The sequence below is a fragment of the Odocoileus virginianus genome, chromosome 20, assembly GCF_023699985.2.
Source record: "Odocoileus virginianus isolate 20LAN1187 ecotype Illinois chromosome 20, Ovbor_1.2, whole genome shotgun sequence".
In the NCBI taxonomy this organism is placed as follows: domain Eukaryota; kingdom Metazoa; phylum Chordata; class Mammalia; order Artiodactyla; family Cervidae; genus Odocoileus; species Odocoileus virginianus.
In genome coordinates, this window is record NC_069693.1 from 2,539,388 (window position 1) to 2,565,724 (window position 26,337).

Sequence of the window (26,337 nt, forward strand, 5' to 3'; positions counted from 1 at the left end):
CTCCTGTAACAGGAGAGGGGACCCACCTGAGGTCAAGGGGGAATGCAGACATGACACCGAAGGCACGCTGCTCCTCAGACACCCCATCACAATCACGTCTCGACCCTGCCCAGGCCCAGTATTGCCCGTCTGTTTGCGCGTCCCTCAATTCTGATGGGTGATACCCCGCAAGGACCACGCTACCTGCCCTGCACATCATATCATTTTCCGATCCCCACGGCCCCGCCCCTCGCCGCAGGCTCCACCCCCTCTGCAACTGCGCCTGCGCGCTCCACGGCCGGCACGACTCCCAGAAGCCCTCGGGGTACGCTTCTGTCTCGCGAGGCAAACTGTACGCTCAGCCAGACCCGCGGCCTGTGCGGGCAGCCGCGGGCCGGAAGGGCCGGGGGCGGCTGACCCGGGGCGGGGCTGACGGGCGCTGGCCTCGCCGCCGCCCGAGCTACCCTTGGCGCCGCCGGCCGGGACTCCGTTTCCCAGAGGGCGCCGCGGCGGTGGACACGCCCCCTTCCGGCGGCGGCGCGCGGGGCCCGGCTCCCTGCGGGCCCGGCGGGGCGGTGGGCTCGGTTGCCGGCCGCGCGCTGGGCGGGGTGTGGCCAGCCGGCGGCGGGGCGTGCTCGGCGCCGAAATGCAGGGGGCGGTGAGCGCGGGGCCCCGCGGACTGGGGTCGCCGCCGCGGCGAGGCGCCCTCCGCACCAAGCCCAGGGCTGGCCGAGGTCGGAGCGCGGGGACCCCGGTCGCCTTCGCCCGCCCCGCCCGGGGAAGGCCGCGCTCAAGAAGTGGCCCCACGTCTAAGGGCCGGCGAGGAGCGGTGACCACGGCACCTGAGGACAGAGGTGAGGGTGGCGGGTGACCGGGCGAGCAGACGGAACGAACCCCTCCTCTCAGGGTGAGGGGAGCGTGGGGTCTGGGGCAGGAGGCTTCCCGGGGCCCAGGTGCTGGTGAATGGCGTCCCTGGGCTGTGAGGGGTCGGGGGCGGGCATCCAAAGCTTGGAAACTCAGCCTGAGAGCGTCGGTCAGGGTCACCCTCACTGGACTCCCCTGTTTCAGTACTCCCAGAAACCCCGCTCCGCACCGTGCCTGCCCCTCGTAGGCTGGTGACCTTATTCCGGCTGCCCCTTCAAAATTGGTCCCTGGCTGCTCATGCTGGAGCATTTGACTCTCCACCTGTTGAATCCGTTTCGCATTTGTGGCCGTCGTTTAAGACTCAGCAGGAGGGGAGCCAAGTGGAGACCTGGCCTCTAGCTACTTCTTTCTCTTCCCCCAGCTCTGCCTTCCAGGGACACGGCCGCCCTCCGGGAGAGGAGGCCCAAGCAGGAGGCGGCCGGGACAGGAATTGAACTGCGAGCCACGTCCCAGGTGAGGGGGCGTTCCCTCTTCTCCTCTCTAAAAGGCAAGCTTGCTTTTCAGGGCTTAATGACGTTTATATTCTTGTAGAAGTTTTCAGTATAAGAGACCTGTCGGGGGAGCTGGTTCCCATTTGCCCACATTCTGGTGAGTGGTGGGCTACAGGGGCAGCCCAGGACCTCCCTCCCTGCCTCCTCTCCATGTCTTTTTCTGTTTGGTGGTCACTGAAGGACTGAGTCAGCCCCTCCCTAGAGCAGAAAGGTACTCCTCAGCACAGACAGGACAGCCCCTTGTGTTGAACCTGGTTTGTCTGATGTTCTCTTTGAGCCAACCCTTGGCTGAGCTCTGGCCCCTGCTCCCTGGGAGCTCACAGCCTGTTAGTGGAGAGTCGTGGAAGCATACAAGGTTCTGAGTGTGAGTTCTATCATGGTGCGAGTGGGCTGGAGGAACTCTTGGAGTCTTGGTGCCTGTCGGGGAAAGACAGGGAGGGGATCTCTGAGCCCCATGTTTCTTTTTTTCAATATTGTTCTTTGGCTGTGCTTAGGTCTTCATTGCAGCGTACGGACTCTCTCTAGTTACAGTGCAAGGGCTTCTCATGGTGACACGCGGGCTCTCTAGTTGCCCTGTGGGGTGTGGAAACTTCGTTCCCCCACCAGAGATCGAACCTGCGTCTCTTGCATTGCTAGGCGGATTCTTAAGCACTGGATCACCAGGGAAGTCCCAGGCCTCATGGTTTGCAGGAGGAGTGTGGCAAACAAGAGGGAAGGGCAGCCCTGGTGCAGTGTGTAAGGCTGTCTTTTCCTCGTTTGCTTGTGTTGCTTCTTAGAATGCTGATAAGTTGTCTCTGTCCGCTGAGTCTCCTACGTGTCATCGCCAGCTCATCCATGTAGGAGCCCGGTTCAGTCGCCCAGTGAGCTCCATCCATACTGCCAGAGGCGGCGCTCAGGTCTTGGTCTTTCTTGACTGTTGTTGGCGTCTGAGGTCATTCCGGGTTGGCAGGCTGTCACTGTAAAGGGCCAGTTAGTACATATCCGGGCTCTGCAGGCTGTGAGGTCTCTGCCGCGGCTGCTGCCCTCTGCCTCCTAGAAGCAGCCACAGACCATACCTAAGTGACTGGGCGAGGCTGTGTTCCAGTGAAACTTGACTGACAGGGACGGGTAACAGTCAGCCCTGAGAGAGCTCACCGGGCCCTCCCCGCCTCCTGACTTCTCCGCCGTCACAGCTCTTCATCGTCCTCAGCTGCAGCTGTCGCCGGGCCTCCGGGCCCTGTCCTAGCCTCTCTGTTCTCGTCTGTCTGCCCGGCTTCTCCCGGTCCCCCTTTCCAGCCCCGTCCTCTCTCTGAGCTCCAGGCCTCGGTGTCCAGCTGTGTGTCCAGCAGGGAGCTCACAGCGGACACATCCAGCCCCAGGCTCCTGGGGTCCCCCCATAAGCCAGCCCCTGCCCTTGTGTCTGTCCATCTGCGGCAGTTTCATGCCCCAGTTCCTTGGGCCAAAGCTGGCGTCCTTCCTCGTCTCCTCTCCTGCCCTCACCTCCTGTATTTGGTTCGTTGGCAAATCCTGTCATCGCTGTTTTCACGTGGTGCGCACAGTCTGACAGCTGTCACCGCCCCCGCACCACCGCCTCTGTCCTCTTATCTTCAGCTCACGCCCCCCGTAGTCCCCACCCAGCGTCGCAGCCAGAGACGTTTGTGCTGTCAAGGTCTGCTCAGACGCTCCTGTGGCTTCCCCTTCTTGGGCCTGACGGGCCCCCCTGCCATCTGGCCCTGCCTCTGACGTGGACCACACGCCCCCATCACTCACTTTGCCTTCTCAAAAGTTGCCTTCTCCTTTTCCCGATTGCACAGTCTAAAGCTTCAGAGCCTCCCACCCGAATTCCTCACATCCCTGCTTTACTTGCTAGAGCCTCTTAGCACTTTTCAGCATTCCATATACTTCATTGACGTGCTTTTCTCTTGTCGGATTCTCTTACCAGAAAGTACATCTGACACAGGCAGGAGTTTTCAGTAGTTTTGCCCCAGTGCCTGATGCAGTAAGTATATGGCGGATGAATGTGTGAATGTAGTCTTATTAAAGTGCTCGTGGAAGCCAGTGTTTCACTATTTAATATAGTGTCACAATAGTAATTTTTATACGTAGAATATGCATTGTCTCTGATTATTTCCTCTAAGTATATTCCCAGAAGTTTTTCTTACCTTGTGGATTAAAGTTCACCAAACTTACATGAAAGCAAAATACTTTAAAAATTATATGTGGGTGAAGTGGCAGTACGGCCTCAAAAGCTAGAATTCTAGTTTTTACTTTTTTACTAAAGAAATAAAGTGAATGTCACCAAAATAATTTATTACCAACTTTTCATTTGTGCACTTGAAAAATTACCTGAATTGAACAAAAAAAAACCCTCTTTAATGTATTTTTTCTATAAAATATTACTTTCTATTCATCTTTTCCTGTAAAATATTAGCACAATATTTTTCTGTGAGGATAAGCTTGCTTTTTAGTTTTTATCTGTTTGTTTTTGAAGTCCGTCTCATCTTTATTATGACAGCATTAAGGCACTGGATCACATTCTTATATGAGGTACAGATTCTATACCTGTGTCTTTTCTCTGGGTGTAGTGTGACTCTGTGAAACCCATTTGAAAATTTACGCGTCTGTGTGATGGCAAGAGGAATGAGAACAGGACCTGCACTTTCTCGTCCTCACATGGAGGGAGCTGGGGAGCTCTCTGGGGCCTCTTCTATAAGGACAGTCACCCCATTCGTGGGGAGAGGGGTTTCCCACAGTCCCTGTCTCCAAGTAATCCAATCACACGGGGCATTGGGATCTCAGCACGTGACAGGTAGGGGGACAGAAACATTCAGATGGAGAACTAACCAGAGTCGTTAGTCCGATGTATGAGGAGCCGTCTGTAGAAATTGGGAAAAGAGCTTCAGAGGATGTGTACTCACTCTGACACAGGGCCCCTCTGGAACATGGGGTTAGAGAGGTGGGGAAGGGACGTTTCTTATCAAGGAAAAAAATGAAGCCAGAAAAACCCAGTTGCCAAGTACAAGAAAATATTTGAACTTGTATTCTTCTCCTTAAGGGCCCCCAAATTCCAGTTTTACCAAAGACAAAGTAGTGACAGATGCTAAAAAAACAGGCAACATTTTCTCTGGCTCTAGCTTAAAAAGTTACTATGAGGGTGCAGTAGTGTATGCATCTGTGGTATATACAGCAATATGCTGTATAAAGATACAGTGATTTGTGTACAGTTGATACGCTACATACACTGTATATGTTTTGCTTCATTTAGTAAGGAATATCTGAAAGATGTTTGAATATTGGGGTGAAAAAAAAAGCGTAAGGCTTGCCAGCCAAGGAGCAGGAAGACTTAGAATGGAAGATTGGAATCTGCAAAAACCTATCTTTTAGAACTGGGTCAGAAAAGAAGCAGAAAAGTAGCCCCTGTCTGAGCACCTGTGCCTTTGAACGCAGTTGAAAGTATCTACCAAAAAAGTATCTTCATTGAAATGTTTTGTCTTTTAGCTTGTTTCTAAACCACTTTATTGAGGCAAGATTGACAGATTTTTAATATGTACGACTCTATGAATATGAGGATAAGTATACACTCACAGAACCCTTGTGACCCGTCTTTACACAGTCTGGTTAAAGATGTCTTCAAAGCTTGTGTGAGTTAGAGAACATGTGGTTGTGTAGTGTTCCACAGATACCAGACCTCCAAGGGGCTTTGTGTTCCCAGTAAAACGATGTCAGTCTTCAGGTGGAAAGGGTGGGCCTTGGTCAGCGTCGCCACAGTGTTTCTGAAGCACCTCACGTTCTGAGTGCCATGCTCATGACGTGGGTCACATGGGTTTATTTCCCCATTCTTTTTTCTCTTTTTTCCCCAGAGAGGAAGAAGGACTTGTTACTACCTGCAGGAAGTCAGGAACACTGGGGATTTTTCCCACAGCATGTCTCTGTGTCCCCACTCTTGTGCTGATCCAGACCACTTGACTGTCCTCACAGTAGAAAAGGCTCTGGGACCGGTTGTGCATGGGACTGGGACAACTCAGCCTCCCTTGTTTATTGTTTGAATTGACGTCCCATATTTCACTTGTGTACCCCCGTCACCTGCACAAGATTGCCACTTCTTCACGGGTAGGGGCGCTCTCTCTTTCTCTCTTTTCTTTGGAGTTTATGACTGGATGAGGCCCAATCATTAACTAGATTTCCACATTATTGGATATGACTCTCTACACATATAATCTACCTAAAATGAAGAGGAGATAATTCTCAGCCCTTGTGTTAGTCTGTGAGGGCTGCCATAACAGAACTCCACAGGGTGGGCAGCTTCAGCGACACACAGTGATATTTCACAGTCCTGGGGGCAAGAAGTTCCAGACCGAGGGGTCAGCAGAGGTGCTTTCCCCCGAGGTCTCCCTCTGCGCCCACCACCCCTGGTTTCTTCCTCTTACAAGAGCGCGGTAGCTCCTGATCACCTTTCTGAAGGCCCCGGCTCCAAGCTCCAGTCCCGTCACATTCTGGGGGCGGGGGGCGTGAGCTCTGGTCCAGCGCTCACGTGGTCCTGTCGCCCCAGAGCCCGCTGACGTTCGGCGACGTGGCAGTGGAGTTCTCCGGGGAGGAGTGGGCCCGGCTGGACTCGGCCCAGAGGAGCCTGCACCGGAGCGTGATGCTGGAGAACTACAGGAACCTGGCCTCGCTGGGTAAGGGCCGGCCGCCGTCCCCTCACCGCCCACCCCCCCCCTCACCGCCCGCCCCAAGGACCGACCTGTGCCTGTCTTCTTACGCATTAGGGCTTTGCATGTCTAAGCCCGAGATGATCTCGTCGTTGGAACAGAGGAAGGAGCCCTGGGCTGTGAAGAGAAAGTCAACCAGAGGCAGGTGCCCAGGTGAGCATGGGGGTGAGGGCTGGAGGTGGGGGGATCCCACGGCTCCCGCCCTCGGACACCTGGGACCATCACCAGGCTCCTGAACCGCCCCGCCCCCCAGGGAAGATCGAGGAACCGAGGCCTGGGCTTTGCACATCTCCTTTTCCCGGCCTCTCCTTTCCACCTGCGCGCCCCTCCCTCCATGCGTCCCCCTGCTCCTCTCTCTGGGCCTCATCTGTCACCAGCTCCCTCTCTGACCCTCCATCACTCAGACTCACGCAGTCATCTCTGCCCTTCGCGTGGCTGATGGCGCTGTAGTTCTGTCTTATTTCCCTTTGATGAAATGCCTTGCACTTAGGGTCTTCCCCTGACTGATTTTCACTGTGTCAGCTTTGAGTGAGGCTGCAGGTGCAGGCTGGGAAGTCGAGGGTGAGCCTTTAGAGAAGTCACCCTCCCGTGGGCGAGACGACACGTCTCTGCACAGAAATGCGGTAGAAAGGGCTGTCCCATGTGTGACAAGTGTAGATAGGGACTCAGGAGGAAGAGAAAGTCCTTCTCGGTTTCACGCCAGGAGAACAAGGCAGGAGCACAGAGCCTCGAGGAGACAGGTGAGAAGGAGAGGACAGGTCGGTAGGTCTGGAGGTGATCTGGGCTGGGCCATGATCGGTCTGGGCTTCGGGTGGACGTGTATGTGCACACCGCCGGGCAGGCAGGTGCCGGGGTCCAGCCCCAGCAGGATCCATGGGAACCCTCAGGAGTAACGGCGTTGGCAAGAGAGAGACACTTAGGACCGGCCTTGATAGGACCAAGTGTGCGAGGGAGAGAGAGAGAGAGAGAGAGAGAGAGAAAGAGACGAGACCAGGATGTGCAGCAGAGTCTGGCAGTTGCTTTATTTTTCACCATCGCTTTTATACCCTGAGCTGGTACACTTCTAAGGGGCAGATAAGCACACAGACTCAGTTTAACGTTACATCAGCTTGTCCTTCACGAAACCAGGTGTGCTCTGTATATTTTTGTTTATGAGAGTCCTTTCCCATAGACTTTTTGTACATTATCTTCTGGCCTTGAGCTTTGCAGAAAACAGAAAAGTGGCAGTTCTCACGATACAGCAGGCTGCAACGTAGTAGAAATACAATCCTGTTAACATAAAAGTCAGTCTTTTTGCAGAAATTCTCAGCTAAGTTTATCTAAAAAGTTTAACACACAAAGACTCTGTGGCTCTGGTGAGGGAGCCCCTGTTTAGCACTCTTGGTAAAAATTAACAATGATCTTACTGTTTTTACACTAGGGCTAAACTCTTTATTTTTCTAGATCTCCAGCTATATTAACAATAGTTTCCACTGCACAACCTCAGCACATTAACATCAATCAAATGTTGATCTAATAACCACTTTTAAAACAATATTTTTTGTATTCTCTAATAGGGCTTCCTCACCCCCCAAAAGGGCTCTGTGCCCATTAGGGCCTTTTTTATGGTTAATCTCTATGTATAATATCTTTTGGCCTTCAGGCCTGTTGACAGTTTATGGCTTGCACCTGGTGTGACTTAAGCAACTTCAGTAGCTAATCCTGTTTTTCTTATAATTAATCTATTTTCTTTCTAATAGGCATCATCTCTATGGGAACTAGATAGGATTACATTTTTATAGAACAGAAATGCGAAGGACTGCAAAAACAGCAGATATGGCACAAAACAGGCTCTTAGTCTAAAAGTTAATTACCTGCAAGAAGTCACCAGCTAATCTCTATCTAAAAGTATTTTCTATTAGGCACATTTGTGGCTATCATATTTGTGGAGCTTTTCTTACCCCGCGGAGGGACCTATGCTTAATAGTTTCTTTTGTCAGCGTACTGTGCTTAGGATGTTTAGAACAATCATGAGCATTTCTTGCAATGAGAGCACACATTTATCAAACAAGCCAGAATGCCAGCTAAAGGGTTTGAATTGAAGCATTTCCTTCACCCCTGGCCCCTTCATAGGGTACCAGCGTCCAGGAGATTTATTAATTAGGGTTTTAAGTTGGTCCTCATTCAGTGAAAGAGGAGCAGGAGAGCTCTCGGCAGGAATCACAAGAATCCGCAGCAGGGCGAACAAGAGCAACAGCAGAAAAGCGGGGAGGATGCAGGGTGGGGTAGAGGCCGGGGCCAACCTGGAGGGTCCCTTGCCCTAGACGGCCTTGCCTGTCAGATTTTTTCCTCGTGACCTCATCATGGATGGGGTCCCGGACGGCCTTGCCTGCCCGGTATTTTCTTCATGACCTTGTCACCAGCGGGACCTCCCATGATGGCTCCCGACAGGCAGGCGACTGGCTTTCAGGAGAGGACTCTGATCCTGATCCGATAGGACGTTCTTGCAGACGTTGTGCCAGTGTGTATACCACGGGGAGTGCAGAGATTTCAGTCACAGCATTATTTCTGGGACAGCACGTTAATCACAAGGACTCAGAAGTTCAGATTCCTCGTGGTGGGTCCAGGAATCGGAAATGACTATTGTTCCTAGAGTTAAGAATCTTGTAAGACCCCTTTGTTCAGACCGTACTTCAGAGGAAAGTTTATATCCACAGGACAGTTAACAGCTGCATCGGCTCCCGTGGGTCATCATACTCCCGGGGTCATTGTACACCCAGGAGAACTGGAATGGTGTTTTGAGGGAAGGTTTTCCTCTTACCGTAGAACTCAGTGGCTTTCTCTGAGCTGGTTTCCTGAGACAGAACTGTTTTTTTTCCCCTTCTGTTGATGCTTTCTCTCTTGCTGAGATTCTAGTTGATTTTGAAGACTTGTCACATAAGCCAGGATCTGAACATTGGCTAGTTAGCATCATCATAATTTTTTTTACGTTTACATTATTAAAAAAGAAAAGAACAAGCAAAGAAACCTTTGCTAAGTAAAATAGAAACAGATTCAAAGAGAGACTTAATAAGTGTTTACTTCTATGACCTCTGCCCACTCTTTCTCCCGGCCACATTTCATCTTAGGTTTAAATCTCTGTGAACTCCCTCATCCCCTGCATGTGTATCTCTTTCTCTAGTCTCCTGCCAAAAATATAACATGCAGTACTCGCTCAACATCTCAGTGTGAAAACTCACATTGTGTGTGGTAGTTTTAAAGCCACACAAGTTTGGGATTGGAAGGCCAGCAGGTCATGTAGAAAGCTTTCCAAACAATGTGTATTTTCTGAGAATCTTTCCATCTGGTTGCATTTGGGAAAATGTCTTCATACTAACGTGTAGTAAAAGAGATACCGTCTTAAAACTATCCTTTAGACTCGCAGACTGCGCTGAAGACCCAGGAGTTGCCTTCAGAGAAGAACTTCAGTGAAGAGGCGCTGTCCCAGGAGGTGCACACGGAGAGACCCGCGGAGCGCGCCATCCTCGGGGAAGGCTGGGCTTACGCCGCTGTGTGTGAGGGGGCGTCTGTGAGTCGGGCACAAGCAGAAAACTGGCAGGAGGCAGTTTGCGGGGTTCCAGAGGCTTCCTTGCTTCAGCAGGACAGGGCTGGTGGGAGACAAAGTCTCCTTCACAAAGAAGTGCGGCTTTGGAGAGGGATCTTGTTTATAGCAAGTGTGGGCGGATTTCCGTTTGAATCCAGGACTTTTCACACAGAGTGTTCCCCCGCAAGAGAGAGCGCCTGCAGTCGGACACACACATGGGGGGGACACTGGGGCCCAGGGAGTCCTAAAGAGGCGTTTAAACCAGGGCCATTCCACGTGTCGTGGGTGTGAGAGAACTTTGAGCAGGGTCTCAGCCCTTCCTTGTCATCAGAGATTTCGTACCAGGGGACAGCCCTCTGCAGGATTAAGTGAGCCCCCTGTGTCAGGTGTGAGGAAGCCTCCAGTGAGCTCTAGAAAGGCCATGAATGTCCATCCTGCGGGCATTCACTCTCCTCCACCACGCTGCAAGTTCTCCATGGCAGAAATGGTTTTCCCGATTTTTCAGTCCTTCCCCGCCTCCCCTCAAACGTAAACAACACGACCAGCTCTGTCATTACATGAGGGGATCACTCAGAACTAGTGAGAATTCCTGGTGTGCAGTGTCTCGTGGCGTGTGGACATGGCCACCCCCAGAGCCGTCTCAGGGTCACGATCACGGCTCGACGGAAACATGTGTCTGCGATTGCAGGGCATGGCGGCCGTCACAGACGTGGCCTCAGACGTCTCGCAGCAGCCAGACCCCGCCGCGGAGAGTTTCTGTAGGAGCGTGGTGTGGCAGCACCGCCATCCGGGGACAGGAGGTAAGGAAGGCCCTTCCTCTCCCAGACCTGACTCTTCAGGAGCCCCGGTGCTTGGTCCTCGGTCGTGAATTGTGTGTGTCTGTGGGGGGCCGGCAGGAGGAGCTGCCTTCTAAAGTGTGGGTTGAATGCTTACTCCCACTTCTTTTGAGTGTGATGTTTGTAGAGTTGAAAGTTGGTATCTTCGCCATAGATACTCTTCACTTTTCTTCCTGGGCCTTGCTGTAGTAACACTCTTCCATCCAAGCCAGGGAGCTGGCTGTCCGTCCGAGGACGCCCAGGGTGTGACAGACCTCGTGTCTTTTCCCGTGTGCAGGACGCTGTGCGTCTGGGCCAGCCCTGGCCTCTCTGCTGTAGCGCAGGAAGGCGCCCCGGACAGTGGATGGAGAGCTGGCCAGAGCCCCATCCTCCGGTGAGCCGGGTGGCCGGGCGAAGATGCCTCTGTGGGGCAGGGGGGGTGGGGGCCGTGCTTCTCTGCCTTCTTTAGTAATTCTTGTTTCTATCCATGAACACAGGATGTCTTTCCATCTTTCTAGGTTTTCTTACTCTCATTAATCAACATTGGTACTTTTCAGTGTACAGTCTAGCACCTTTTTAGGTAATTTTATTCTTAAATAATTTATTCTTTCAGTGCTATATTTCATGGAATTATTTTCATAGTTCCTTTTCAGACTGTTCATTCCTAGTGTATGGAAATACAGCTGATTTTTATGTGTTGATCCTGTATTCTGCAGTTTTGGTACTTGATAGATTAGCCCTCATACTCTTCTTATGGATTGTGTAGGGTTTTCTATATATGAGATCATATTGTCTGCAAGTAAGTTTTAACTCTTCCTTTCTAACTTGGATGCCTTTTATTTCTATGTCTTCTCGCTCTGGCTGGAACTTCCCAGGGATCCTTGTATTGTCAGTGACCTAGGAAGAAAAGTCTTCAGTGTTTATGTGGCATTTTTTAAAAGTGCTTTTATTTTCCCTTTTTTAAGATCTTTTCCCAGACAGCTGACTCTCTGTGTCATCTCTCTCCCCAATACGACTTTTATTTACATGTATTTATTGCAGTATAACTGCTTGCACAATTTTTGGTTCGTGCTAAGTGATTTAGCAAAAGGATTTCAGGTATATTCACTCCTCCTGCAAGTTTATAGTCTGAGATAAGACGTGTACTTGTTCCGGGGAATGTTAGAGGTAATTAGATATAATGTCAGCACTCCCTGTTTTTATAAAAGCAGTCTCTCCAGAATGACAAATTACATCGCACGGCCCTCTCCATTAGTAAAGGGCCAGAGAGGAATCGAGGGTTTTGGCTGGCTGGTGGCAGCAAACAGGTCGATGTAAAGTGATTTTTACCTGACTGCTGGGCTCCAGCCATCAGCAGACTCTGTTCCAATTAATCAAATGAGATAAAGTGGACAGAAACACCATTTCTGATTGTACAGGGCTGGCAGGTTTTCAGGCCTCCTAATGAATGCTCAGTGGTAAAGAATCCACCTGCAATGGAGAAGACGAAGGTTCCATCCCTGGGTGGGGAAGACCCCCTGGAGAAGGAAATGCAGCCACCTCAGTAGTCATGCCTGGAGAACCCCATGGACAGGGGAGCCTGGTGGGTGCAGTCCGTGGGGCCACGGGGGCCGGACACAGCTGAGTGACTGTGCCACAGCAGCTCGTGTTACAGAGACACGGACCTTCTGTGCCTGGCCTGCTCCTCGGGCTGTGCTGACTGCCGCCATGGATGCTGCACAGCAGGGAGCGGGACAGGGAGGGAGCGAGCCTGCAGGCTGGGTGCTGTGACCGCAGAGCAGCTCTCCAGCCCCAGTTGCTTCTGATGTGTAACCGGTTCCACAGATGGTTATTTCTTTAAACTTTTTCCCTCACCTCTCCTGCGTTCCTGTATGAAGCTGGTCTGGAGTCATCTTGCATACTCTGGACTGCACTTTCCCATGTTTCAGCGGTGCACGGTTTAGTGGTTTCATTAGGGTTTCATTCACCGGTGAGTTCACTTTCCCGTGTTTCAGAGGTGCACGGTTTAGTGGTTTCATTAGGGTTTCATTCACCAGTGAGTTCACTCTTCTGTGTTTCAGCAGTGACCAGTTTAGTGGTTCCATTAGTTTTTCTTACACCAGTGAGTTCACTTTCCGGTGTTTCAGCAATACAGTTTAGTGGTTTCATTCGGGTTTCTTTCACCAGTGAGTTCACTTTCTCATTGTTCAGCGGTGCATGGTTTAGTGGTTCCATTCATGTTTCTTACACCAGTGAGTTCACTTTCCCATTATTCAAACAGTGCACGTTTTAGTGGTTTCATTAGGGTTTCATCCACCGGTGAGTTCACTTTCCTATTGTTCAGCATTGCACGTTTTAGTGGTTTCATTAGGGTTTCATCCACCGGTGAGTTCACTTTCCTATTGTTCAGCATTGCACGATTTAATGGTTTCATAAAGGTTTCATTCTCTAGTGACTTCACTTTCCCTTCTTTCAGGGGTGCACGGTTTAGTGGTTTCATTATGGTTTCATTCCACAGTGAATTTACTTTCCTGTGGTTCACCGGTACATGGTTTATTGCTTTCATTAGGGTTTCATTCTCCAGTGAGTTCACTTTCCCTGTGTTTCAGTGGAGGCTCGGTTTAGTGGTTTCATTAGGGTTTCATTCACAGTGAGTTCACTTTCCCGTGTTTCAGCAGTACACGGTTTGGTGATTTCATTATGGTTTCATTCAGCAGTGAGTTCACTTCCCCGTGTCTCAGCGTTGCACGGTGTAGTCTTTCCATTAGGATTTCATTCACCAGTGAGTTAACTTTCCCCTCTTTCATCGGTGCTCAGTTTAGTGATTCCCTTAGGGTTTCATTCACTAGTGAGTTCACTTTCCCGTGTTTCAGCTCTGCACACTTTGGTGGTTTCATTAGCATTTCATTCACCAGTGAGTTTACTTTCCCATGTTTCAGCGGTGCACGGTATAGTGTTTTCGTTAGGGTTTCATTCTCCAGTGAGTTCACTTTCCCGTGTTTTAGAGGTGCACTGTTTAGTGGTTTCATTAGGGTTTCATTCACCAGTGAGTTAACTTTCCCCTCTTTCATCGGTGCTCGCCTTAGTGATGCCATTAGGGTTTCATTCTCCAGTGAGTTCACTTGCCCAAGTTTCATCTTGCACGATTTAGTGGTTTCTTGAGGGTTTCATTCTCCAGTGAGTTCACTTGCCCATGTTTCAACTGTGCACGGTTTAGTGGTTTTATTAGGGTTTCATTCAACACTGAGTTCATTTTCCCATGTTTCAGCCGTGCACGGTTTAGTGGTTCCATAGGGGTTCATTCACCAGTGAGTTCACTTTCCCATGTTTCACAGGTGCTCGTTTTAGTGGTTGAATTAGGGTTTCATTGACTGGTGAGTTCACTTTCCCGTGATTCAGCTGTTCACGGTTCAGTGGTTTCATTAGGGTTTCATTCTTTATTGAGTTCACTTTCTCTTGTTTCATTGATGAACGGTTTAGTGGTTTCATTAAGGTTTCATTGAGCACTGAGTGCACTTTCCCATGGTTCAGCGTTGCACTGTTCAGTGGTTCCATTAGGGTTTCATTCCCCGGTGAGTTCACTTTCCTGTGATTCAGTGGTGCACGGTTTAGTGATTCATTAGGGTTTCATTCACCAGTGAGTTCACTTTCCCGTGATTCAGTCAAGTGGTCACGTTAGTGGTTTCATTAGGAGTTCTTCATTCTCACGTGGTGGTTTCCTTGGGTCTCACAGTGGTTACTTCAGTCAGTGCACACTTTAGTGGTTTCATTAGCATTTCATTCACCAGTGAGTTTACTTTCCCGTGTTTCAGCGGTGCACGGTATAATGTTTCCTTTAGTGTTTCATTCATTGTTGAGTTCACTTTCCTGTGTTTAGCGGACCAGTTTAGTGTTTCTTAGGGTTTCTTCACCAGTGAGTTCACTTTCCCGTGTTCAATGGGCACGGTTTAGTGGTTTCATATAGGTTTCATTCACGCAGTGAGTTCACTTTCCGTGTTTCAGCGTGCACGTTTAGTGGATTTCATTAGGGTTTCATTCACCAGTGAGTTCACTTTCCCGTGTTTCAGCGTGCATGGTTTAGTGGTTTCATTAGGGTTTCATTCACCATGAGTTAACTTTCCTCCTCTTTCAGCGGTGCACGGTTTAGTGTTTCCGTTAGGATTTCATTCACCAGTGAGTTCACTTTCCCGAGTTTCGGCGGTGCACCGTTTAGTGGTTCCATTAGGTTTTATTCACCAGTGAGTTCACTTTCCCGTGTTTCAGAGGTGCACGGTTTAGTGTTTCCATTAGGGTTTCATTCACCAGTGAGTTCACTTTCCCGTGTTTCAACGGTGCACGGTTTAGTGTTTCCATTAGGGTTTCATTCTCCAGTGAGTTCACTTTCCCATGTTTCAGCTGTGCACGGTTTAATGTTTCCTTTAGTGTTTCATTCATTGTTGAGTTCACTTTCCTGTGTTTTAGTGTTTCTTGAGTTAGTGGTTCCATTAGGGTTTCATTCACCAGTGAGTTCACTTTCCCGTGTTTCAGAGGTGCACGGTTTAGTGTTTCCATTAGGGTTTCATTCCCCAGTGACTTTACTTGCCCAAGTTTCATCTGTGCACGGTTTAGTGGTTTCTTGTGGGTTTCATTCTCCAGTGAGTTCACTTCCCCATGTTTCAACTGTGCACAGTTTAGTGGTTTTATTAGGGTTTCATTCAACACTGAGTTCATTTTCCCATGTTTCAACTGTGCACGGTTTGGTGATTTCATTATGGTTTCATTCAGCAGTGAGTTCACTTCCCCGTGTCTCAGCAGTACACGGTTTGGTGATTTCATTATGGTCTCATTCAGCAGTGAGTTCACTTCCCCGTGTCTCAGCAGTACACGGTTTCGTGATTTCATTATGGTTTCATTCAGCAGTGAGTTCACTTTCCCGTGTTTCAGAGGTGCACGGTTTAGTGTTTCCATTAGGGTTTCATTCACCAGTGAGTTCACTTTCCTGTGTTTCAACGCTGCACACTTTAGTGGTTTCATTAGCATTTCATTCTCCAGTGAGTTCACTTTCCCGTGTTTCAGTGCTACACGGTTTAGTGGTCCCAAAGGCTTTATTCACCATTGAGTTCTCTTTCCCGTGTTTCAGTAATGCACGGTTTAGTGGTTTCATTAGTGTTTTATTCACCAGTGAGTTCACTTTCCCGTGTTTCAGCAGTTCACGCTCTGCTGATTTCATTACGGTTTTATTCAGCAGTGAGTTCACTTCCCCCTGTCTCAGCGTTGCACGGTGTAGTCTTTCCATTAGGATTTCATTCACCAGTGAGTTAACTTTCCCCTCTTTCATCAGTGCTCCCCTTAGTGATGCCATTAGGGTTTCATTCCCCAGTGACTTTACTTGCCCAAGTTTCATCTGTGCACGGTTTAGTGGTTTCTTGAGGGTTTCATTCTCCAGTGAGTTCACTTGCCCATGTTTCAACTGTGCACGGTTTAGTGGTTTTATTAGGGTTTCATTCAACACTGAGTTCATTTTCCCATGTTTCAGCTGTGCACGGTTTAGTGGTTCCATAGGGGTTCATTCACCAGTGAGTTCACTTTCTCGTGTTTCAGAGGTGCTCGTTTTAGTGGTTGAATTAGGGTGTCATTGACTGTTGAGTTCACTTTCCCGTGATTCACCTGTTCACGGTTCAGTGATTTCATTAGGGTTTCATTCACTGGTGAGTTCACTTTCCTGTGTTTCAGTGCTGCACGGTTTAGTGCTTTCATTAGGGTTTCATTCTTCATTGAGTTCACTTTCTCTTGTTTCATTGATGAACGGTTTAGTGGTTTCATTAAGGTTTCATTGAGCACTGAGTGCACTTTCCCATGGTTCAGCGGTGCACAGTTTAGTGGTTTCATTAGGGTTTCATTTACCCATGAGTTCACTTTTCCATTGGATGAGTTCACTTTTCCATTGTTCAGCGTTGCACTGTTCAGTGGTTCCATTAGGGTTTCATTCCCCGGTGAGTTCACTTTCCCGTGATTCAGTGGTGCACGGTTTAGTTTTTTCATTAGGGTTTCATTCATCACTGAGTTCACATTCCTGTGATTCAGCGGTGCACAGTTTGGTCATTTCCTTAGGGTTTCATTCACCAGTGAGTTCACTTTCCCATGGTTCAATGGTCCACGGTTCAGTGGTTATATTAGAGTTTGATTCACCGAGAGTTTACTTTCCCGTGTTTCAGCAGTGCACGTTTTCGTGTTTCCATTAGCGTTTCATTCACCGCAGATTTCAGTTTTCCGTGTTTCAGCGGTGCATGATTTCGTGGTTTCATTGGGTTTCGTTCACCAGTGAGTTCACTTTCCCATCTTTCAGCTGTGCATGGTATACTGTTATCATTATGGTTTCATTCACCAGTGAGTTCCCTTTCCCGTGTTTCAGTGCTGCACGGTTTAGTGGTTTCATTAGGGTTTCATTCTCCAGTGAGTTCACTTTCCCGTGTTTCAGCGGTGCACCGTTTAGTGCTTCCATTAGGGTTTCATTCACCGGTGAGTTCACTTTCCCGTGACTCAGCGGTGCACGGTTTAGTGTTTCCCTTAGGGTTTCATTCACCAGTGAGTTCACTTTCCCTGGGTTCAGCGGAGCTCAGTTTAGTGGTTTCGTTAGGGTTTCATTCACCAGTGAGTTCACTTTCCCGTGATTCAGCGGTGCACGGTTTGGTCATTTCATTAGGGTTTCATTCACCAGTGAGTTCACTTTCCCTGGGTTCAGCGGAGCTCAGTTTAGTGGTTTCATTAGGGTTTCATTCACCAGTGAGTTCACTTTCCCAGGGTTCAATGGTGCACGGTTCAGTGGTTATATTAGAGTTTCATTCACCGGGAGTTTACTTTCCCGTGTTTCAGCGGTGCACGATTTCGTGGATCCATTAGGGTTTCATTCACCACAGAGTTCAGTTTTCCGTGTTTCCGCAGTGCATGGTTTTGTGGTTTCATTAGGGTTTCATTCACCTGTGACTTCACCTTCCTCTCTTTCAGCTGTGCACTCTATACTGTTTCCAATAGGGTTTCATTCACCAGTGAGTTCACTTTCCCGTGTTTCAGCGGTGCACTGTTTAGTGGTTTCATTAGGGTTTCATTCAACAGTGAGTTCACTTCCCCATGTCTCAGCGGTGCACAGTTTAGTCTTTCCATTAGGGTTTCATTCACCAGTGAGTTCACTTTCCTGTCTTTCAGCGGTGCGCGGTTTAGTGTTTCTGTTAGGGTTTCATTCACCAGTGAGTTCACTTTCCCGTGTTTCAGTAATGCACGGTTTAGTGGTTTCATTAGTGTTTTATTCACCAGTGAGTTCACTTTCCCGTGTTTCAGAGGTGCACGGTTTAGTGTTTCCATTAGGGTTTCATTCACCAGTGAGTTCACTTTCCCGTGTTTCAGTAATGCACGGTTTAGTGGTTTCATTAGGGTTTCATTCACCAGTGAGTTCACTTTCCCGTGTTTCAACGGTGCACGGTTTAGTGTTTCCCTTAGGGTTTCATTCACAAGTGAGTTCACTTTCCTGTCTTTCAGCGGTGCACGGTTTAGTGTTTCCGTTAGGGTTTCATTCACCAGTGAGTTCCCTTTCCCGTGTTTCAGTGCTGCACGGTTTAGTGGTTTCATTAGGGTTTCATTCTCCAGTGAGTTCACTTTCCCGTGTTTCAGCGGTGCACCGTTTAGTGCTTCCATTAGGGTTTCATTCACCGGTGAGTTCACTTTCCCTTGACTCAGCGGTGCACGGTTTAGTGTTTCCCTTAGGGTTTCATTCACCAGTGAGTTCACTTTCCCTGGGTGCAGCTTAGCTCAGTTTAGTGGTTTCATTAGGGTTTCATTCACAGTGAGTTCACTTTCCCAGGGTTCAAAGGTGCACGGTTCAATGGTTATATTAGAGTTTCATTCACTGGGAGTTTACTTTCCCGTGTTTCAGCAGTGCACGGTTTCATGTTTCCATTAGGGTTTCATTCACCACAGAGTTCAGTTTTCCGTGTTTCCGCAGTGCATGGTTTTGTGGTTTCATTAGGGTTTCATTCACCTGTGACTTCACCTTCCTGTCTTTCAGCTGTGCACTGTATACTGTTTCCAATAGGGTTTCATTCTCCAGTGAGTTCACTTTCCCGTGTTGCAGCGGTGCCCTGTTTAGTGGTTTCATTAGAGTTTCATTCACCAGTGAGTTCACTTTCCCGTATTTCAGCAGTACACGGTTTGGTGATTTCATTATGGTTTCATTCAGCAGTGAGTTCACTTCCCCGTGTCTCAGCGTTGCACGGTGTAGTCTTTCCATTAGGATTTCATTCACCAGTGAGTTAACTTTCCCCTCTTTCATCGGTGCTCGCCTTAGTGATGCCATTAGGGTTTCATTCTCCAGTGAGTTCACTTGCCCAAGTTTCATCTTGCACGATTTAGTGGTTTCTTGAGGGTTTCATTCTCCAGTGAGTTCACTTGCCCATGTTTCAACTGTGCACGGTTTAGTGGTTTTATTAGGGTTTCATTCAACACTGAGTTCATTTTCCCATGTTTCAACTGTGCACGGTTTGGTGATTTCATTATGGTTTCATTCAGCAGTGAGTTCACTTCCCCGTGTCTCAGCAGTACACGGTTTGGTGATTTCATTATGGTTTCATTCAGTAGTGAGTTCACTTCCCCGTGTCTCAGCGGTGCACAGTTTAGTCTTTCCGTTAGGGTTTCATTCACCAGTGAGTTCACTTTCCTGTCTTTCAGCGGTGCGCGGTTTGGTCATTTCATTAGGGTTTCATTCACCAGTGAGTTCACTTTCCCAGGGTTCAATGGTGTACGGTTCAGTGGTTATATTAGAGTTTCATTCACCGGGAGTTTACTTTCCCGTGTTTCAGCGGTGCACGATTTCGTGGATCCATTAGGGTTTCATTCACCACAGGGTTCAGTTTTCCGTGTTTCCGCGGTGCATGGTTTTGTGGTTTCATTAGGGTTTCATTCACCTGTGACTTCACCTTCCTGTCTTTCAGCTGTGCACTGTATACTGTTTCCAATAGGGTTTCATTCTCCAGTGAGTTCACTTTCCCGTGTTTCAGCGGTGCACGGTTTAGTGTTTCCGTTAGGGTTTCATTCACCAGTGAGTTCACTTTCCCGTGTTTCAGCAGTGCACGGTTTCATGTTTCCATTAGGGTTTCATTCACCACAGAGTTCAGTTTTCCGTGTTTCCGCAGTGCATGGTTTTGTGGTTTCATTAGGGTTTCATTCACCTGTGACTTCACCTTCCTGTCTTTCAGCTGTGCACTGTATACTGTTTCCAATAGGGTTTCATTCTCCAGTCAGTTCACTTTCCCATGTTTCAGCGGTGCACGGTTTAATGGTTTCATTAGGGTTTCATTCACCAGTGAGTTCACTTTCCCGTGTTTCAGCAGTACACGGTTTGGTGATTTCATTATGGTTTCATTCAGCAGTGAGTTCACTTCCCCGTGTCTCAGCAGTGCACGGTTTAGTCTTTCCATTAGGGTTTCATTCACCAGTGAGTTAACTTTCCCCTCTTTCATCGGTGCTCGGTTTAGTGATTCCATTAGGGTTTCATTCACCAGTGAGTTCACTTTCCTGTGTTTCAACGCTGCACACTTTAGTGGTTTCATTAGCATTTCATTCTCCAGTGAGTTCACTTTCCCGTGTTTCAGTGCTACACACTTTGTTGGCTTCATTAGCATTTTATTCACCAATGAGTTCACTTTCCCGTGTTTCAGAGGTGCACGGTTTAGTGTTTCCATTAGGGTTTCATTCACCAGTGAGTTCTCTTTCCCGTGTTTCAGCAGTGCACGGTTTGGTGATTTCATTATGGTTTCATTCAGTAGTGAGTTCACTTCCCCGTGTCTCAGCGGTGCACAGTTTAGTCTTTCCGTTAGGGTTTCATTCACCAGTGAGTTAACTTTCCCCTCTTTCATCGGTGCTAGGTTCTGTGATTCCAATAGGGTTTCATTCACCAGTGAGTTCACTTTCCTGTGTTTCAATGCTGCACACTTTAGTGGTTTCATTAGCATTTCATTCACCAGTGAGTTTACTTTCCCGTGTTTCAGCAGTTCACGGTCTGCTGATTTCATTACGGTTTCATTCAGCAGTGAGTTCACTTTCCCGTGTTTCAGCAGTACACGGTTTGGTGATTTCATTAAGGTTTCATTCAGCACGGAGTTCACTTCCCCGTGTCTCAGCAGTGCACGGTTTAGTGTTTCCATTAGGGTTTCATTCACCAGTGAGTTCACTTTCCCCTCTTTCATTGGTGCTCGGTTTAGTGATTCCCTTAGGGTTTCATTCACCAGTGAGTTCACTTTCCTGTGTTTCAATGCTGCACACTTTAGTGGTTTCATTAGCATTTCATTCACCAGTGAGTTTACTTTCCCGTGTTTCAGCGGTGCACGGTATAATGTTTCCATTAGGGTTTCATTCTCCAGTGAGTTCACTTTCCCATGTTTCAGCTGTGCACGGTTTACTGATGTCATTAGGCTTTCCTTCACCAGTGAGTTCACTTTCCCGTGATTTAGCGGTGCACTGTTTAGTGGTTTCATTAGGGTTTCATTCACCAGTGAGTTCACTTCCCCATATTTCAGCAGTTCACGGTCTGCTGATTTTATTACGGTTTCATTCAGCAGTGAGTTCACTTCCCTGTGTCTCAGCGCTGCACGGTGTAGTCTTTCCATTAGAATTTCATTCACCAGTGAGTTAACTTTCCCCTCTTTCATCGGTGCTCGCCTTAGTGATGCCATTAGGGTTTCATTCCCCAGTGACTTTACTTGCCCAAGTTTCATCTGTGCACGGTTTAGTGGTTTCTTGAGGGTTTCATTCTCCAGTGAGTTCACTTGCCCATGTTTCAACTGTGCACGGTTTAGTGGTTTTATTAGGGTTTCATTCAACACTGAGTTCATTTTCCCATGTTTCAGCCATGCACGGTTTAGTGGTTTCATAGGGGTTCTTTCACCAGTGAGTTCACTTTCCCATGTTTCACAGGTGCTCCTTTTAGTGGTTCCATTAGGGTTTCATTCACTGGTGAGTTCACTTTCCCATGTTTCAGCGGTGCATAGTTTAGTGGTTCCAGTAGGGTTTCATTCACTGGTGAGTTCACTTTCCTGTGTTTCAACTGTTCACGGTTCAGTGGTTTCATTAGGGTTTCATTCTCCAGTGAGTTCACTTTCCCATGTTTCAGCGGTGCACGGTTTAGTTTTTTCATTAGGGTTTCATTCATCACTGAGTTCACATTCCTGTGATTCAGCGGTGCATGGTTTGGTCATTTCATTAGGGTTTCATTCACCAGTGAGTTCACTTTCCCATGGTTCAGTGGTTGACGGTTCTGTGGTTATATTAGAGTTTGATTCACCGAGAGTTTACTTTCCCGTGTTTCAGCAGTGCACGGTTTCGTGTTTCCATTAGGGTTTCATTCACCACAGAGTTCAGTTTTCCGTGTTTCAGCCGTGCATGATTTCGTGGTTTCATTGGGTTTCATTCTCCAGTGAGTTCACTTTCCCGTCTTTCAGCTGTGCATGGTATACTGTTTCCATTATGGTTTCATTCACCAGTGAGTTCCCTTTCCCGTGTTTCAGTGCTGCACGGTTTAGTGCTTCCATTAGGGTTTCATTCACTGGTTAGTTCACTTTCCCGTGACTCAGCGGTGCACGGTTTAGTGTTTCCCTTAGGGTTTCATTCACCAGTGAGTTCACTTTCGCATGGTTCTGTGGTGCACGGTTTAGTGGTTCCGTTAGGGTTTGATTCACCTGTGAGTTCACGTTCCCGTGTTTCAGCGGTGCTCGGTTTAGTCGTTCCATTAGGTTTTCATTCACCAGTGAGTTCACTTTCCCTTGTTTTAGCAGTGCACGGTTTAGTGGTTTCATTAGGGTTTCATTCACCAGTGAGTTTCTCCTCAGTTTTCCTTTTAGCATATTCCTCTTTTCCCCAGCGTACAATTAAGGACGTGTGTGTTTGTTGTTTGTCTCCTTGGTATCTTTCAGGCCAGCAGTCTATACAGGAGACCCAGGAGTTACTTCAAAAGCACAGTTGCTTTGCTGAAGTGGTGACGGACAGAACTTTAGACACTAATGTCGAGCGTTCCACGCTCAGCGGAAGCTGGGACGCTGAGGGTCTGTTTGAACGGAAACTGGCAGGTCAGGAGACGCGGCTCGGGCGGGAGGCAGTCGCTTGCCACAAAACCCTCTCTGAGGGGAGAGATTGTCCGTATCACAGACCAGGAAGGTGGTTCCACCTGGACGTCTCAGAAGAGCGGGTCCACCACCGTGACTCGGTTAAGAAAGCTTTGCCACCAAACTCAGTGCTGATAAAACATGCAGGAATCTACACAGGGAAAAAACTCTTCAAATGTCATGAATGCAAGAAAACTTTCACACAGAGCTCGTCCCTCACCGTCCACCAGAGGATCCACACGGGCGAGAAGCCGTACAAGTGTAAGGAGTGCGGCAAGGCCTTCAGCGACGGCTCATCCTTCGCCCGCCACCAGCGGTGCCACTCGGGCAAGAAGCCCTACGAGTGCCTGGACTGCGGGAAGGCCTTCATCCAGAACACGTCGCTCGTCCGCCACTGGAGGTACTACCACACCGGGGAAAAGCCCTTCGACTGCCTGGACTGCGGGAAAGCCTTCAGCGACCACATCGGGCTGAACCAGCACCGGCGGATCCACACCGGCGAGAAGCCCTACAAGTGTGAGGCCTGCGGCAAGTCCTTCCGCTACGGCTCGTCGCTGACCGTGCACCAGCGCATCCACACCGGCGAGAAGCCCTACGCCTGCGAGGTGTGCCGCAAGGCCTTCAGCCACCACGCCTCCCTCACCCAGCACCAGCGCGTGCACTCGGGGGAGAAGCCCTTCCAGTGCAAGGAGTGCGGGAAGGCCTTCAGGCAGAACATCCACCTGGCCAGCCACCTGCGGATCCACACCGGGGAGAAGCCCTTCGAGTGCGCGGACTGCGGCAAGGCCTTCAGCATCAGCTCGCAGCTGGCCACCCACCAGCGGATCCACACGGGGGAGAAGCCCTACGCCTGCAAGGTGTGCAGCAAGGCCTTCACGCAGAAGGCGCACCTGGCGCAGCATCAGAAGACCCACACGGGGGAGAAGCCCTATGAGTGCAAGGAGTGCGGCAAGGCCTTCAGCCAGACCACGCACCTGGTCCAGCACCAGCGCGTCCACACCGGGGAGAAGCCCTACAAGTGCCTGCAGTGTGGGAAGGCCTTCGGCGACAACTCGTCCTGCACTCAGCACCAGAGGCTTCACACGGGCCAGCGGCCCTACGGCTGCACGGAGTGTGGGAAGGCCTTCAAGACCAAGTCGTCCCTCATCTGCCACCGCAGGAGCCACACCGGCGAGAAGCCCTACGAGTGCGGCGCCTGCGGCAAGGCCTTCAGCCACCGGCAGTCCCTGAGCGTGCACCAGAGGATCCACTCCGGGAAGAAGCCCTACGAGTGCAAGGAGTGCCGGAAGACCTTCATCCAGATCGGCCACCTCAACCAGCACAAGAGGGTGCACTCGGGGGAGAGGCCGCGCGGCCCCAGGAGGAGCCGCAGAGCCTTCCGGCAGGGCTCGCACTGTGCGCACGCGCGGACGCTCCCGGGAGAGGCGCCCGCGCAGCCCGCGCCCGCGGCGAGCCCCGCGGGCCTCGCGCCCACGTTCCTCTGGAGCCCGCCCTCACTGCCGTCCCTGCCGTCCTGAGAGGCCGCGCCTCGAGCCCCGTGCCCCTCTTTGCTGAGGACTGTCCCGTTCCTGCCCTGTTTCCTCCTCAGGTTGCCAGTTGAAGTGAGCGCGGAACCCGTTTACGCCTCACGTAAAGACCGGGGATGCGATCCTTCCGGTCGGTGAATGTGTAAGGTGTGTGTAGCGCGAGGAGTGGTCCGTACTAAGGGTGCAGTGATGTTAGCTCTTTAGGGAACGTTATTTTTGGACACGGAAAAGTTACCACTGGCAGCTGAGGAAAAACGATGCACAGAAGGAAGCCAAGAGAAGCCGGCTTTTAGATCAGGAAAGGGCGATTCCCGATAGTGAGGCTTTTCCGGTTTTGGTTTTAAACTCAGTTCCATAATGTTGAGTTAGTATTGGGGCTTGTCACTTATCTGCCTGTGTGAGGTGCTGTGACGTTGGTAAGAGAATTGCTTTACATTCAGCAGGACTTGATCATTTAAATTCGCCAGGGCTTATGGGTGAATTCCATTCAACTCAAGGAACCACTAACCTTCAGGCAAATTGATCTGGACCATGTGACTCACCGCCCAAGTTTCACTGACTGTTCGAACAGCCCATGGCCTAATTTTTAAAAATCAGTTTAACGGAGGAACAAGTGAAGAGAATAATAGCTTATGACAACATGAAAGTTACGTGAAATTTAAATTTCAGAGTCCGTAAATACAGCCTGACTGGCCCACAGCCGTGGCTCACCGCATGGTACCTACTGCCTGGGGCAGCTGTCAGGCCACAGCAGCAGAGCTGAGAAGCTGCGGCAGAGACGCTGTCGTCCGCAAAACCTCAAGTGTTTACTTAATATCCTCGTGCGGCAGAAGCTCGCCAACTCCCGCTCCATGCAGAGAAAAAAACCACACAAAAGGTTCTAATTATTTCCCTGAGAATAATAGAACTCTCCCATCAAAAACAAGAAAAACTCTAAACCAATTTATGAGTAGAGGTGAAAGGACATTATTAAAGCATCAAACAGTAGTAAATATGAGGAAATAATGTCCACAAAAGGAGAAATACGATATTTTTCTAGATGAAGTAATACCATTAAAATGTAAAATACCATTCACAACAGACTCCCAGTAGGATGTTTGCTCTGATAATTTCAGTGGAAAACACAGAAATGTGATTTGTCAAACATAGCAGGACATTTTTAAAATGTTTTGGTTTATAATCAGATTGGCTTCCCTGGGTGTAAAGAATCCACCTGCCAGTGCAGGATACAGGTTCAAACCCTGAGTGGGAAAGATCCCCTGGAGAAGGAAATGGCAACCTGCTCCAGTATCCTTGCCTGGAGAATCCCACGGACAGAGGAGCCTGACTGCCACAGTCCATGGGGTCCCAGTGAGTCAGATGCAAGTTAGTGACTAAACAACAACCTATAATTAAGATTAGGTTTTCATCATTGGGGAAATGATGTTTTAACAATCAGTTATCCACTCTCCAAGAAAACATACCTAGACCTTACAAAGAAATATGAGATAATTGTATTTAGCAGCTCTAATTATGAAATAAATGGCAACCCACTCCAGTATTCTTGCCTGGAGAATCCCATGGACAGAGGAGCCTGGCAGGCTATAGTCCATGGGGTCACAAGAGTTGGACACAACTAAATCAACTTTGGCATGGCAGAAGGTTCCAAAAAGGTGTAATAGACAACTGGCAGAAAATAACAATGTGTACGAATAAATGTGTCATTTAAGAACAGAGTGCTATGACACATACAAAGCAGGGAAATAGGTGGTGCATGCCAGCAGATGCGTCATGCTCGAAGAACTCGAATAAAGAACACATGTTGGGTTCTTAACCCCATTGGTCAGAAAATTACAGATTTAATACAAATCTTGGCTCTCAGATGGGTTAAAATCTTACCTGGTTAATATGCCATACCTTTATCAGTGTGGAAAACAGGAGGCTGGTCATCACTACCCATGTCAATGTGTCTGCTCTGGTTCGGGGTGGCAATGTGGCATGACCTGTCCGCTTTATAAACATGAGTTCCTTTTGAAACAGTAACTCTAGATCTAGGAGTTTCATCCCACTGGAATAAATATATAAGTATAAATAATGTTTATTGCAAAGTTGTTTTAATTACAACACAGATTGATGCAATTGTGATTATTCAAAACAGTATTGTCCAGTTAGTAGAAAGATGAAATTCTATATTTGCTCCTATGGAGTATTGTCATACACAATTATATTAAATGAAATATGTGATTTGCAGAACCTTATGTGTAAAATG

At 48.9% G+C, this 26,337-nt stretch overlaps 1 protein-coding gene across 6 annotated transcripts; it reads left to right on the forward strand.

Annotated features, from left to right (window-relative positions):
- Positions 1–310: 310 nt before the first annotated feature.
- ZFP28 (ZFP28 zinc finger protein) lies at positions 311–26,321 on the forward strand. Of its 6 annotated transcripts, none has more exons than XM_070451651.1 (7): positions 311–833; positions 1,265–1,356; positions 5,923–6,049; positions 6,140–6,235; positions 9,478–9,629; positions 10,333–10,444; positions 22,375–26,321. In XM_070451651.1, the coding sequence occupies exons 1-7, from the start codon at positions 626–628 to the stop codon at positions 24,078–24,080; spliced, it is 2,493 nt and encodes an 830-aa protein (XP_070307752.1). In that variant the 5' UTR covers positions 311–625; the 3' UTR covers positions 24,081–26,321. The 6 variants fall into 6 exon arrangements, with proteins under 6 accessions (XP_070307752.1, XP_070307753.1, XP_070307754.1 ...); XM_070451652.1 differs by having other exon boundaries at positions 9,478–9,611; XM_070451653.1 differs by having other exon boundaries at positions 312–833; positions 9,478–9,551.
- The last annotated feature ends 16 nt before the right edge of the window (positions 26,322–26,337 follow it).

What these genes read in the sequence shown, in the direction of transcription:
- ZFP28 (XM_070451651.1), top strand. Translation starts at nt 626, where the DNA reads ATGCAGGGGGCGGTGAGCGCGGGGCCCCGCGGACTGGGGTCGCCGCCG. An exon ending in AACTGCGAGCCACGTCCCAG is followed by an intron (nt 1,357 to 5,922) that starts GTGAGGGGGCGT and finishes CTGTCGCCCCAG; the next exon opens with AGCCCGCTGACGTTCGGCGA. An exon ending in AACCAGAGGCAGGTGCCCAG is followed by an intron (nt 6,236 to 9,477) that starts GTGAGCATGGGG and finishes ACTATCCTTTAG; the next exon opens with ACTCGCAGACTGCGCTGAAG.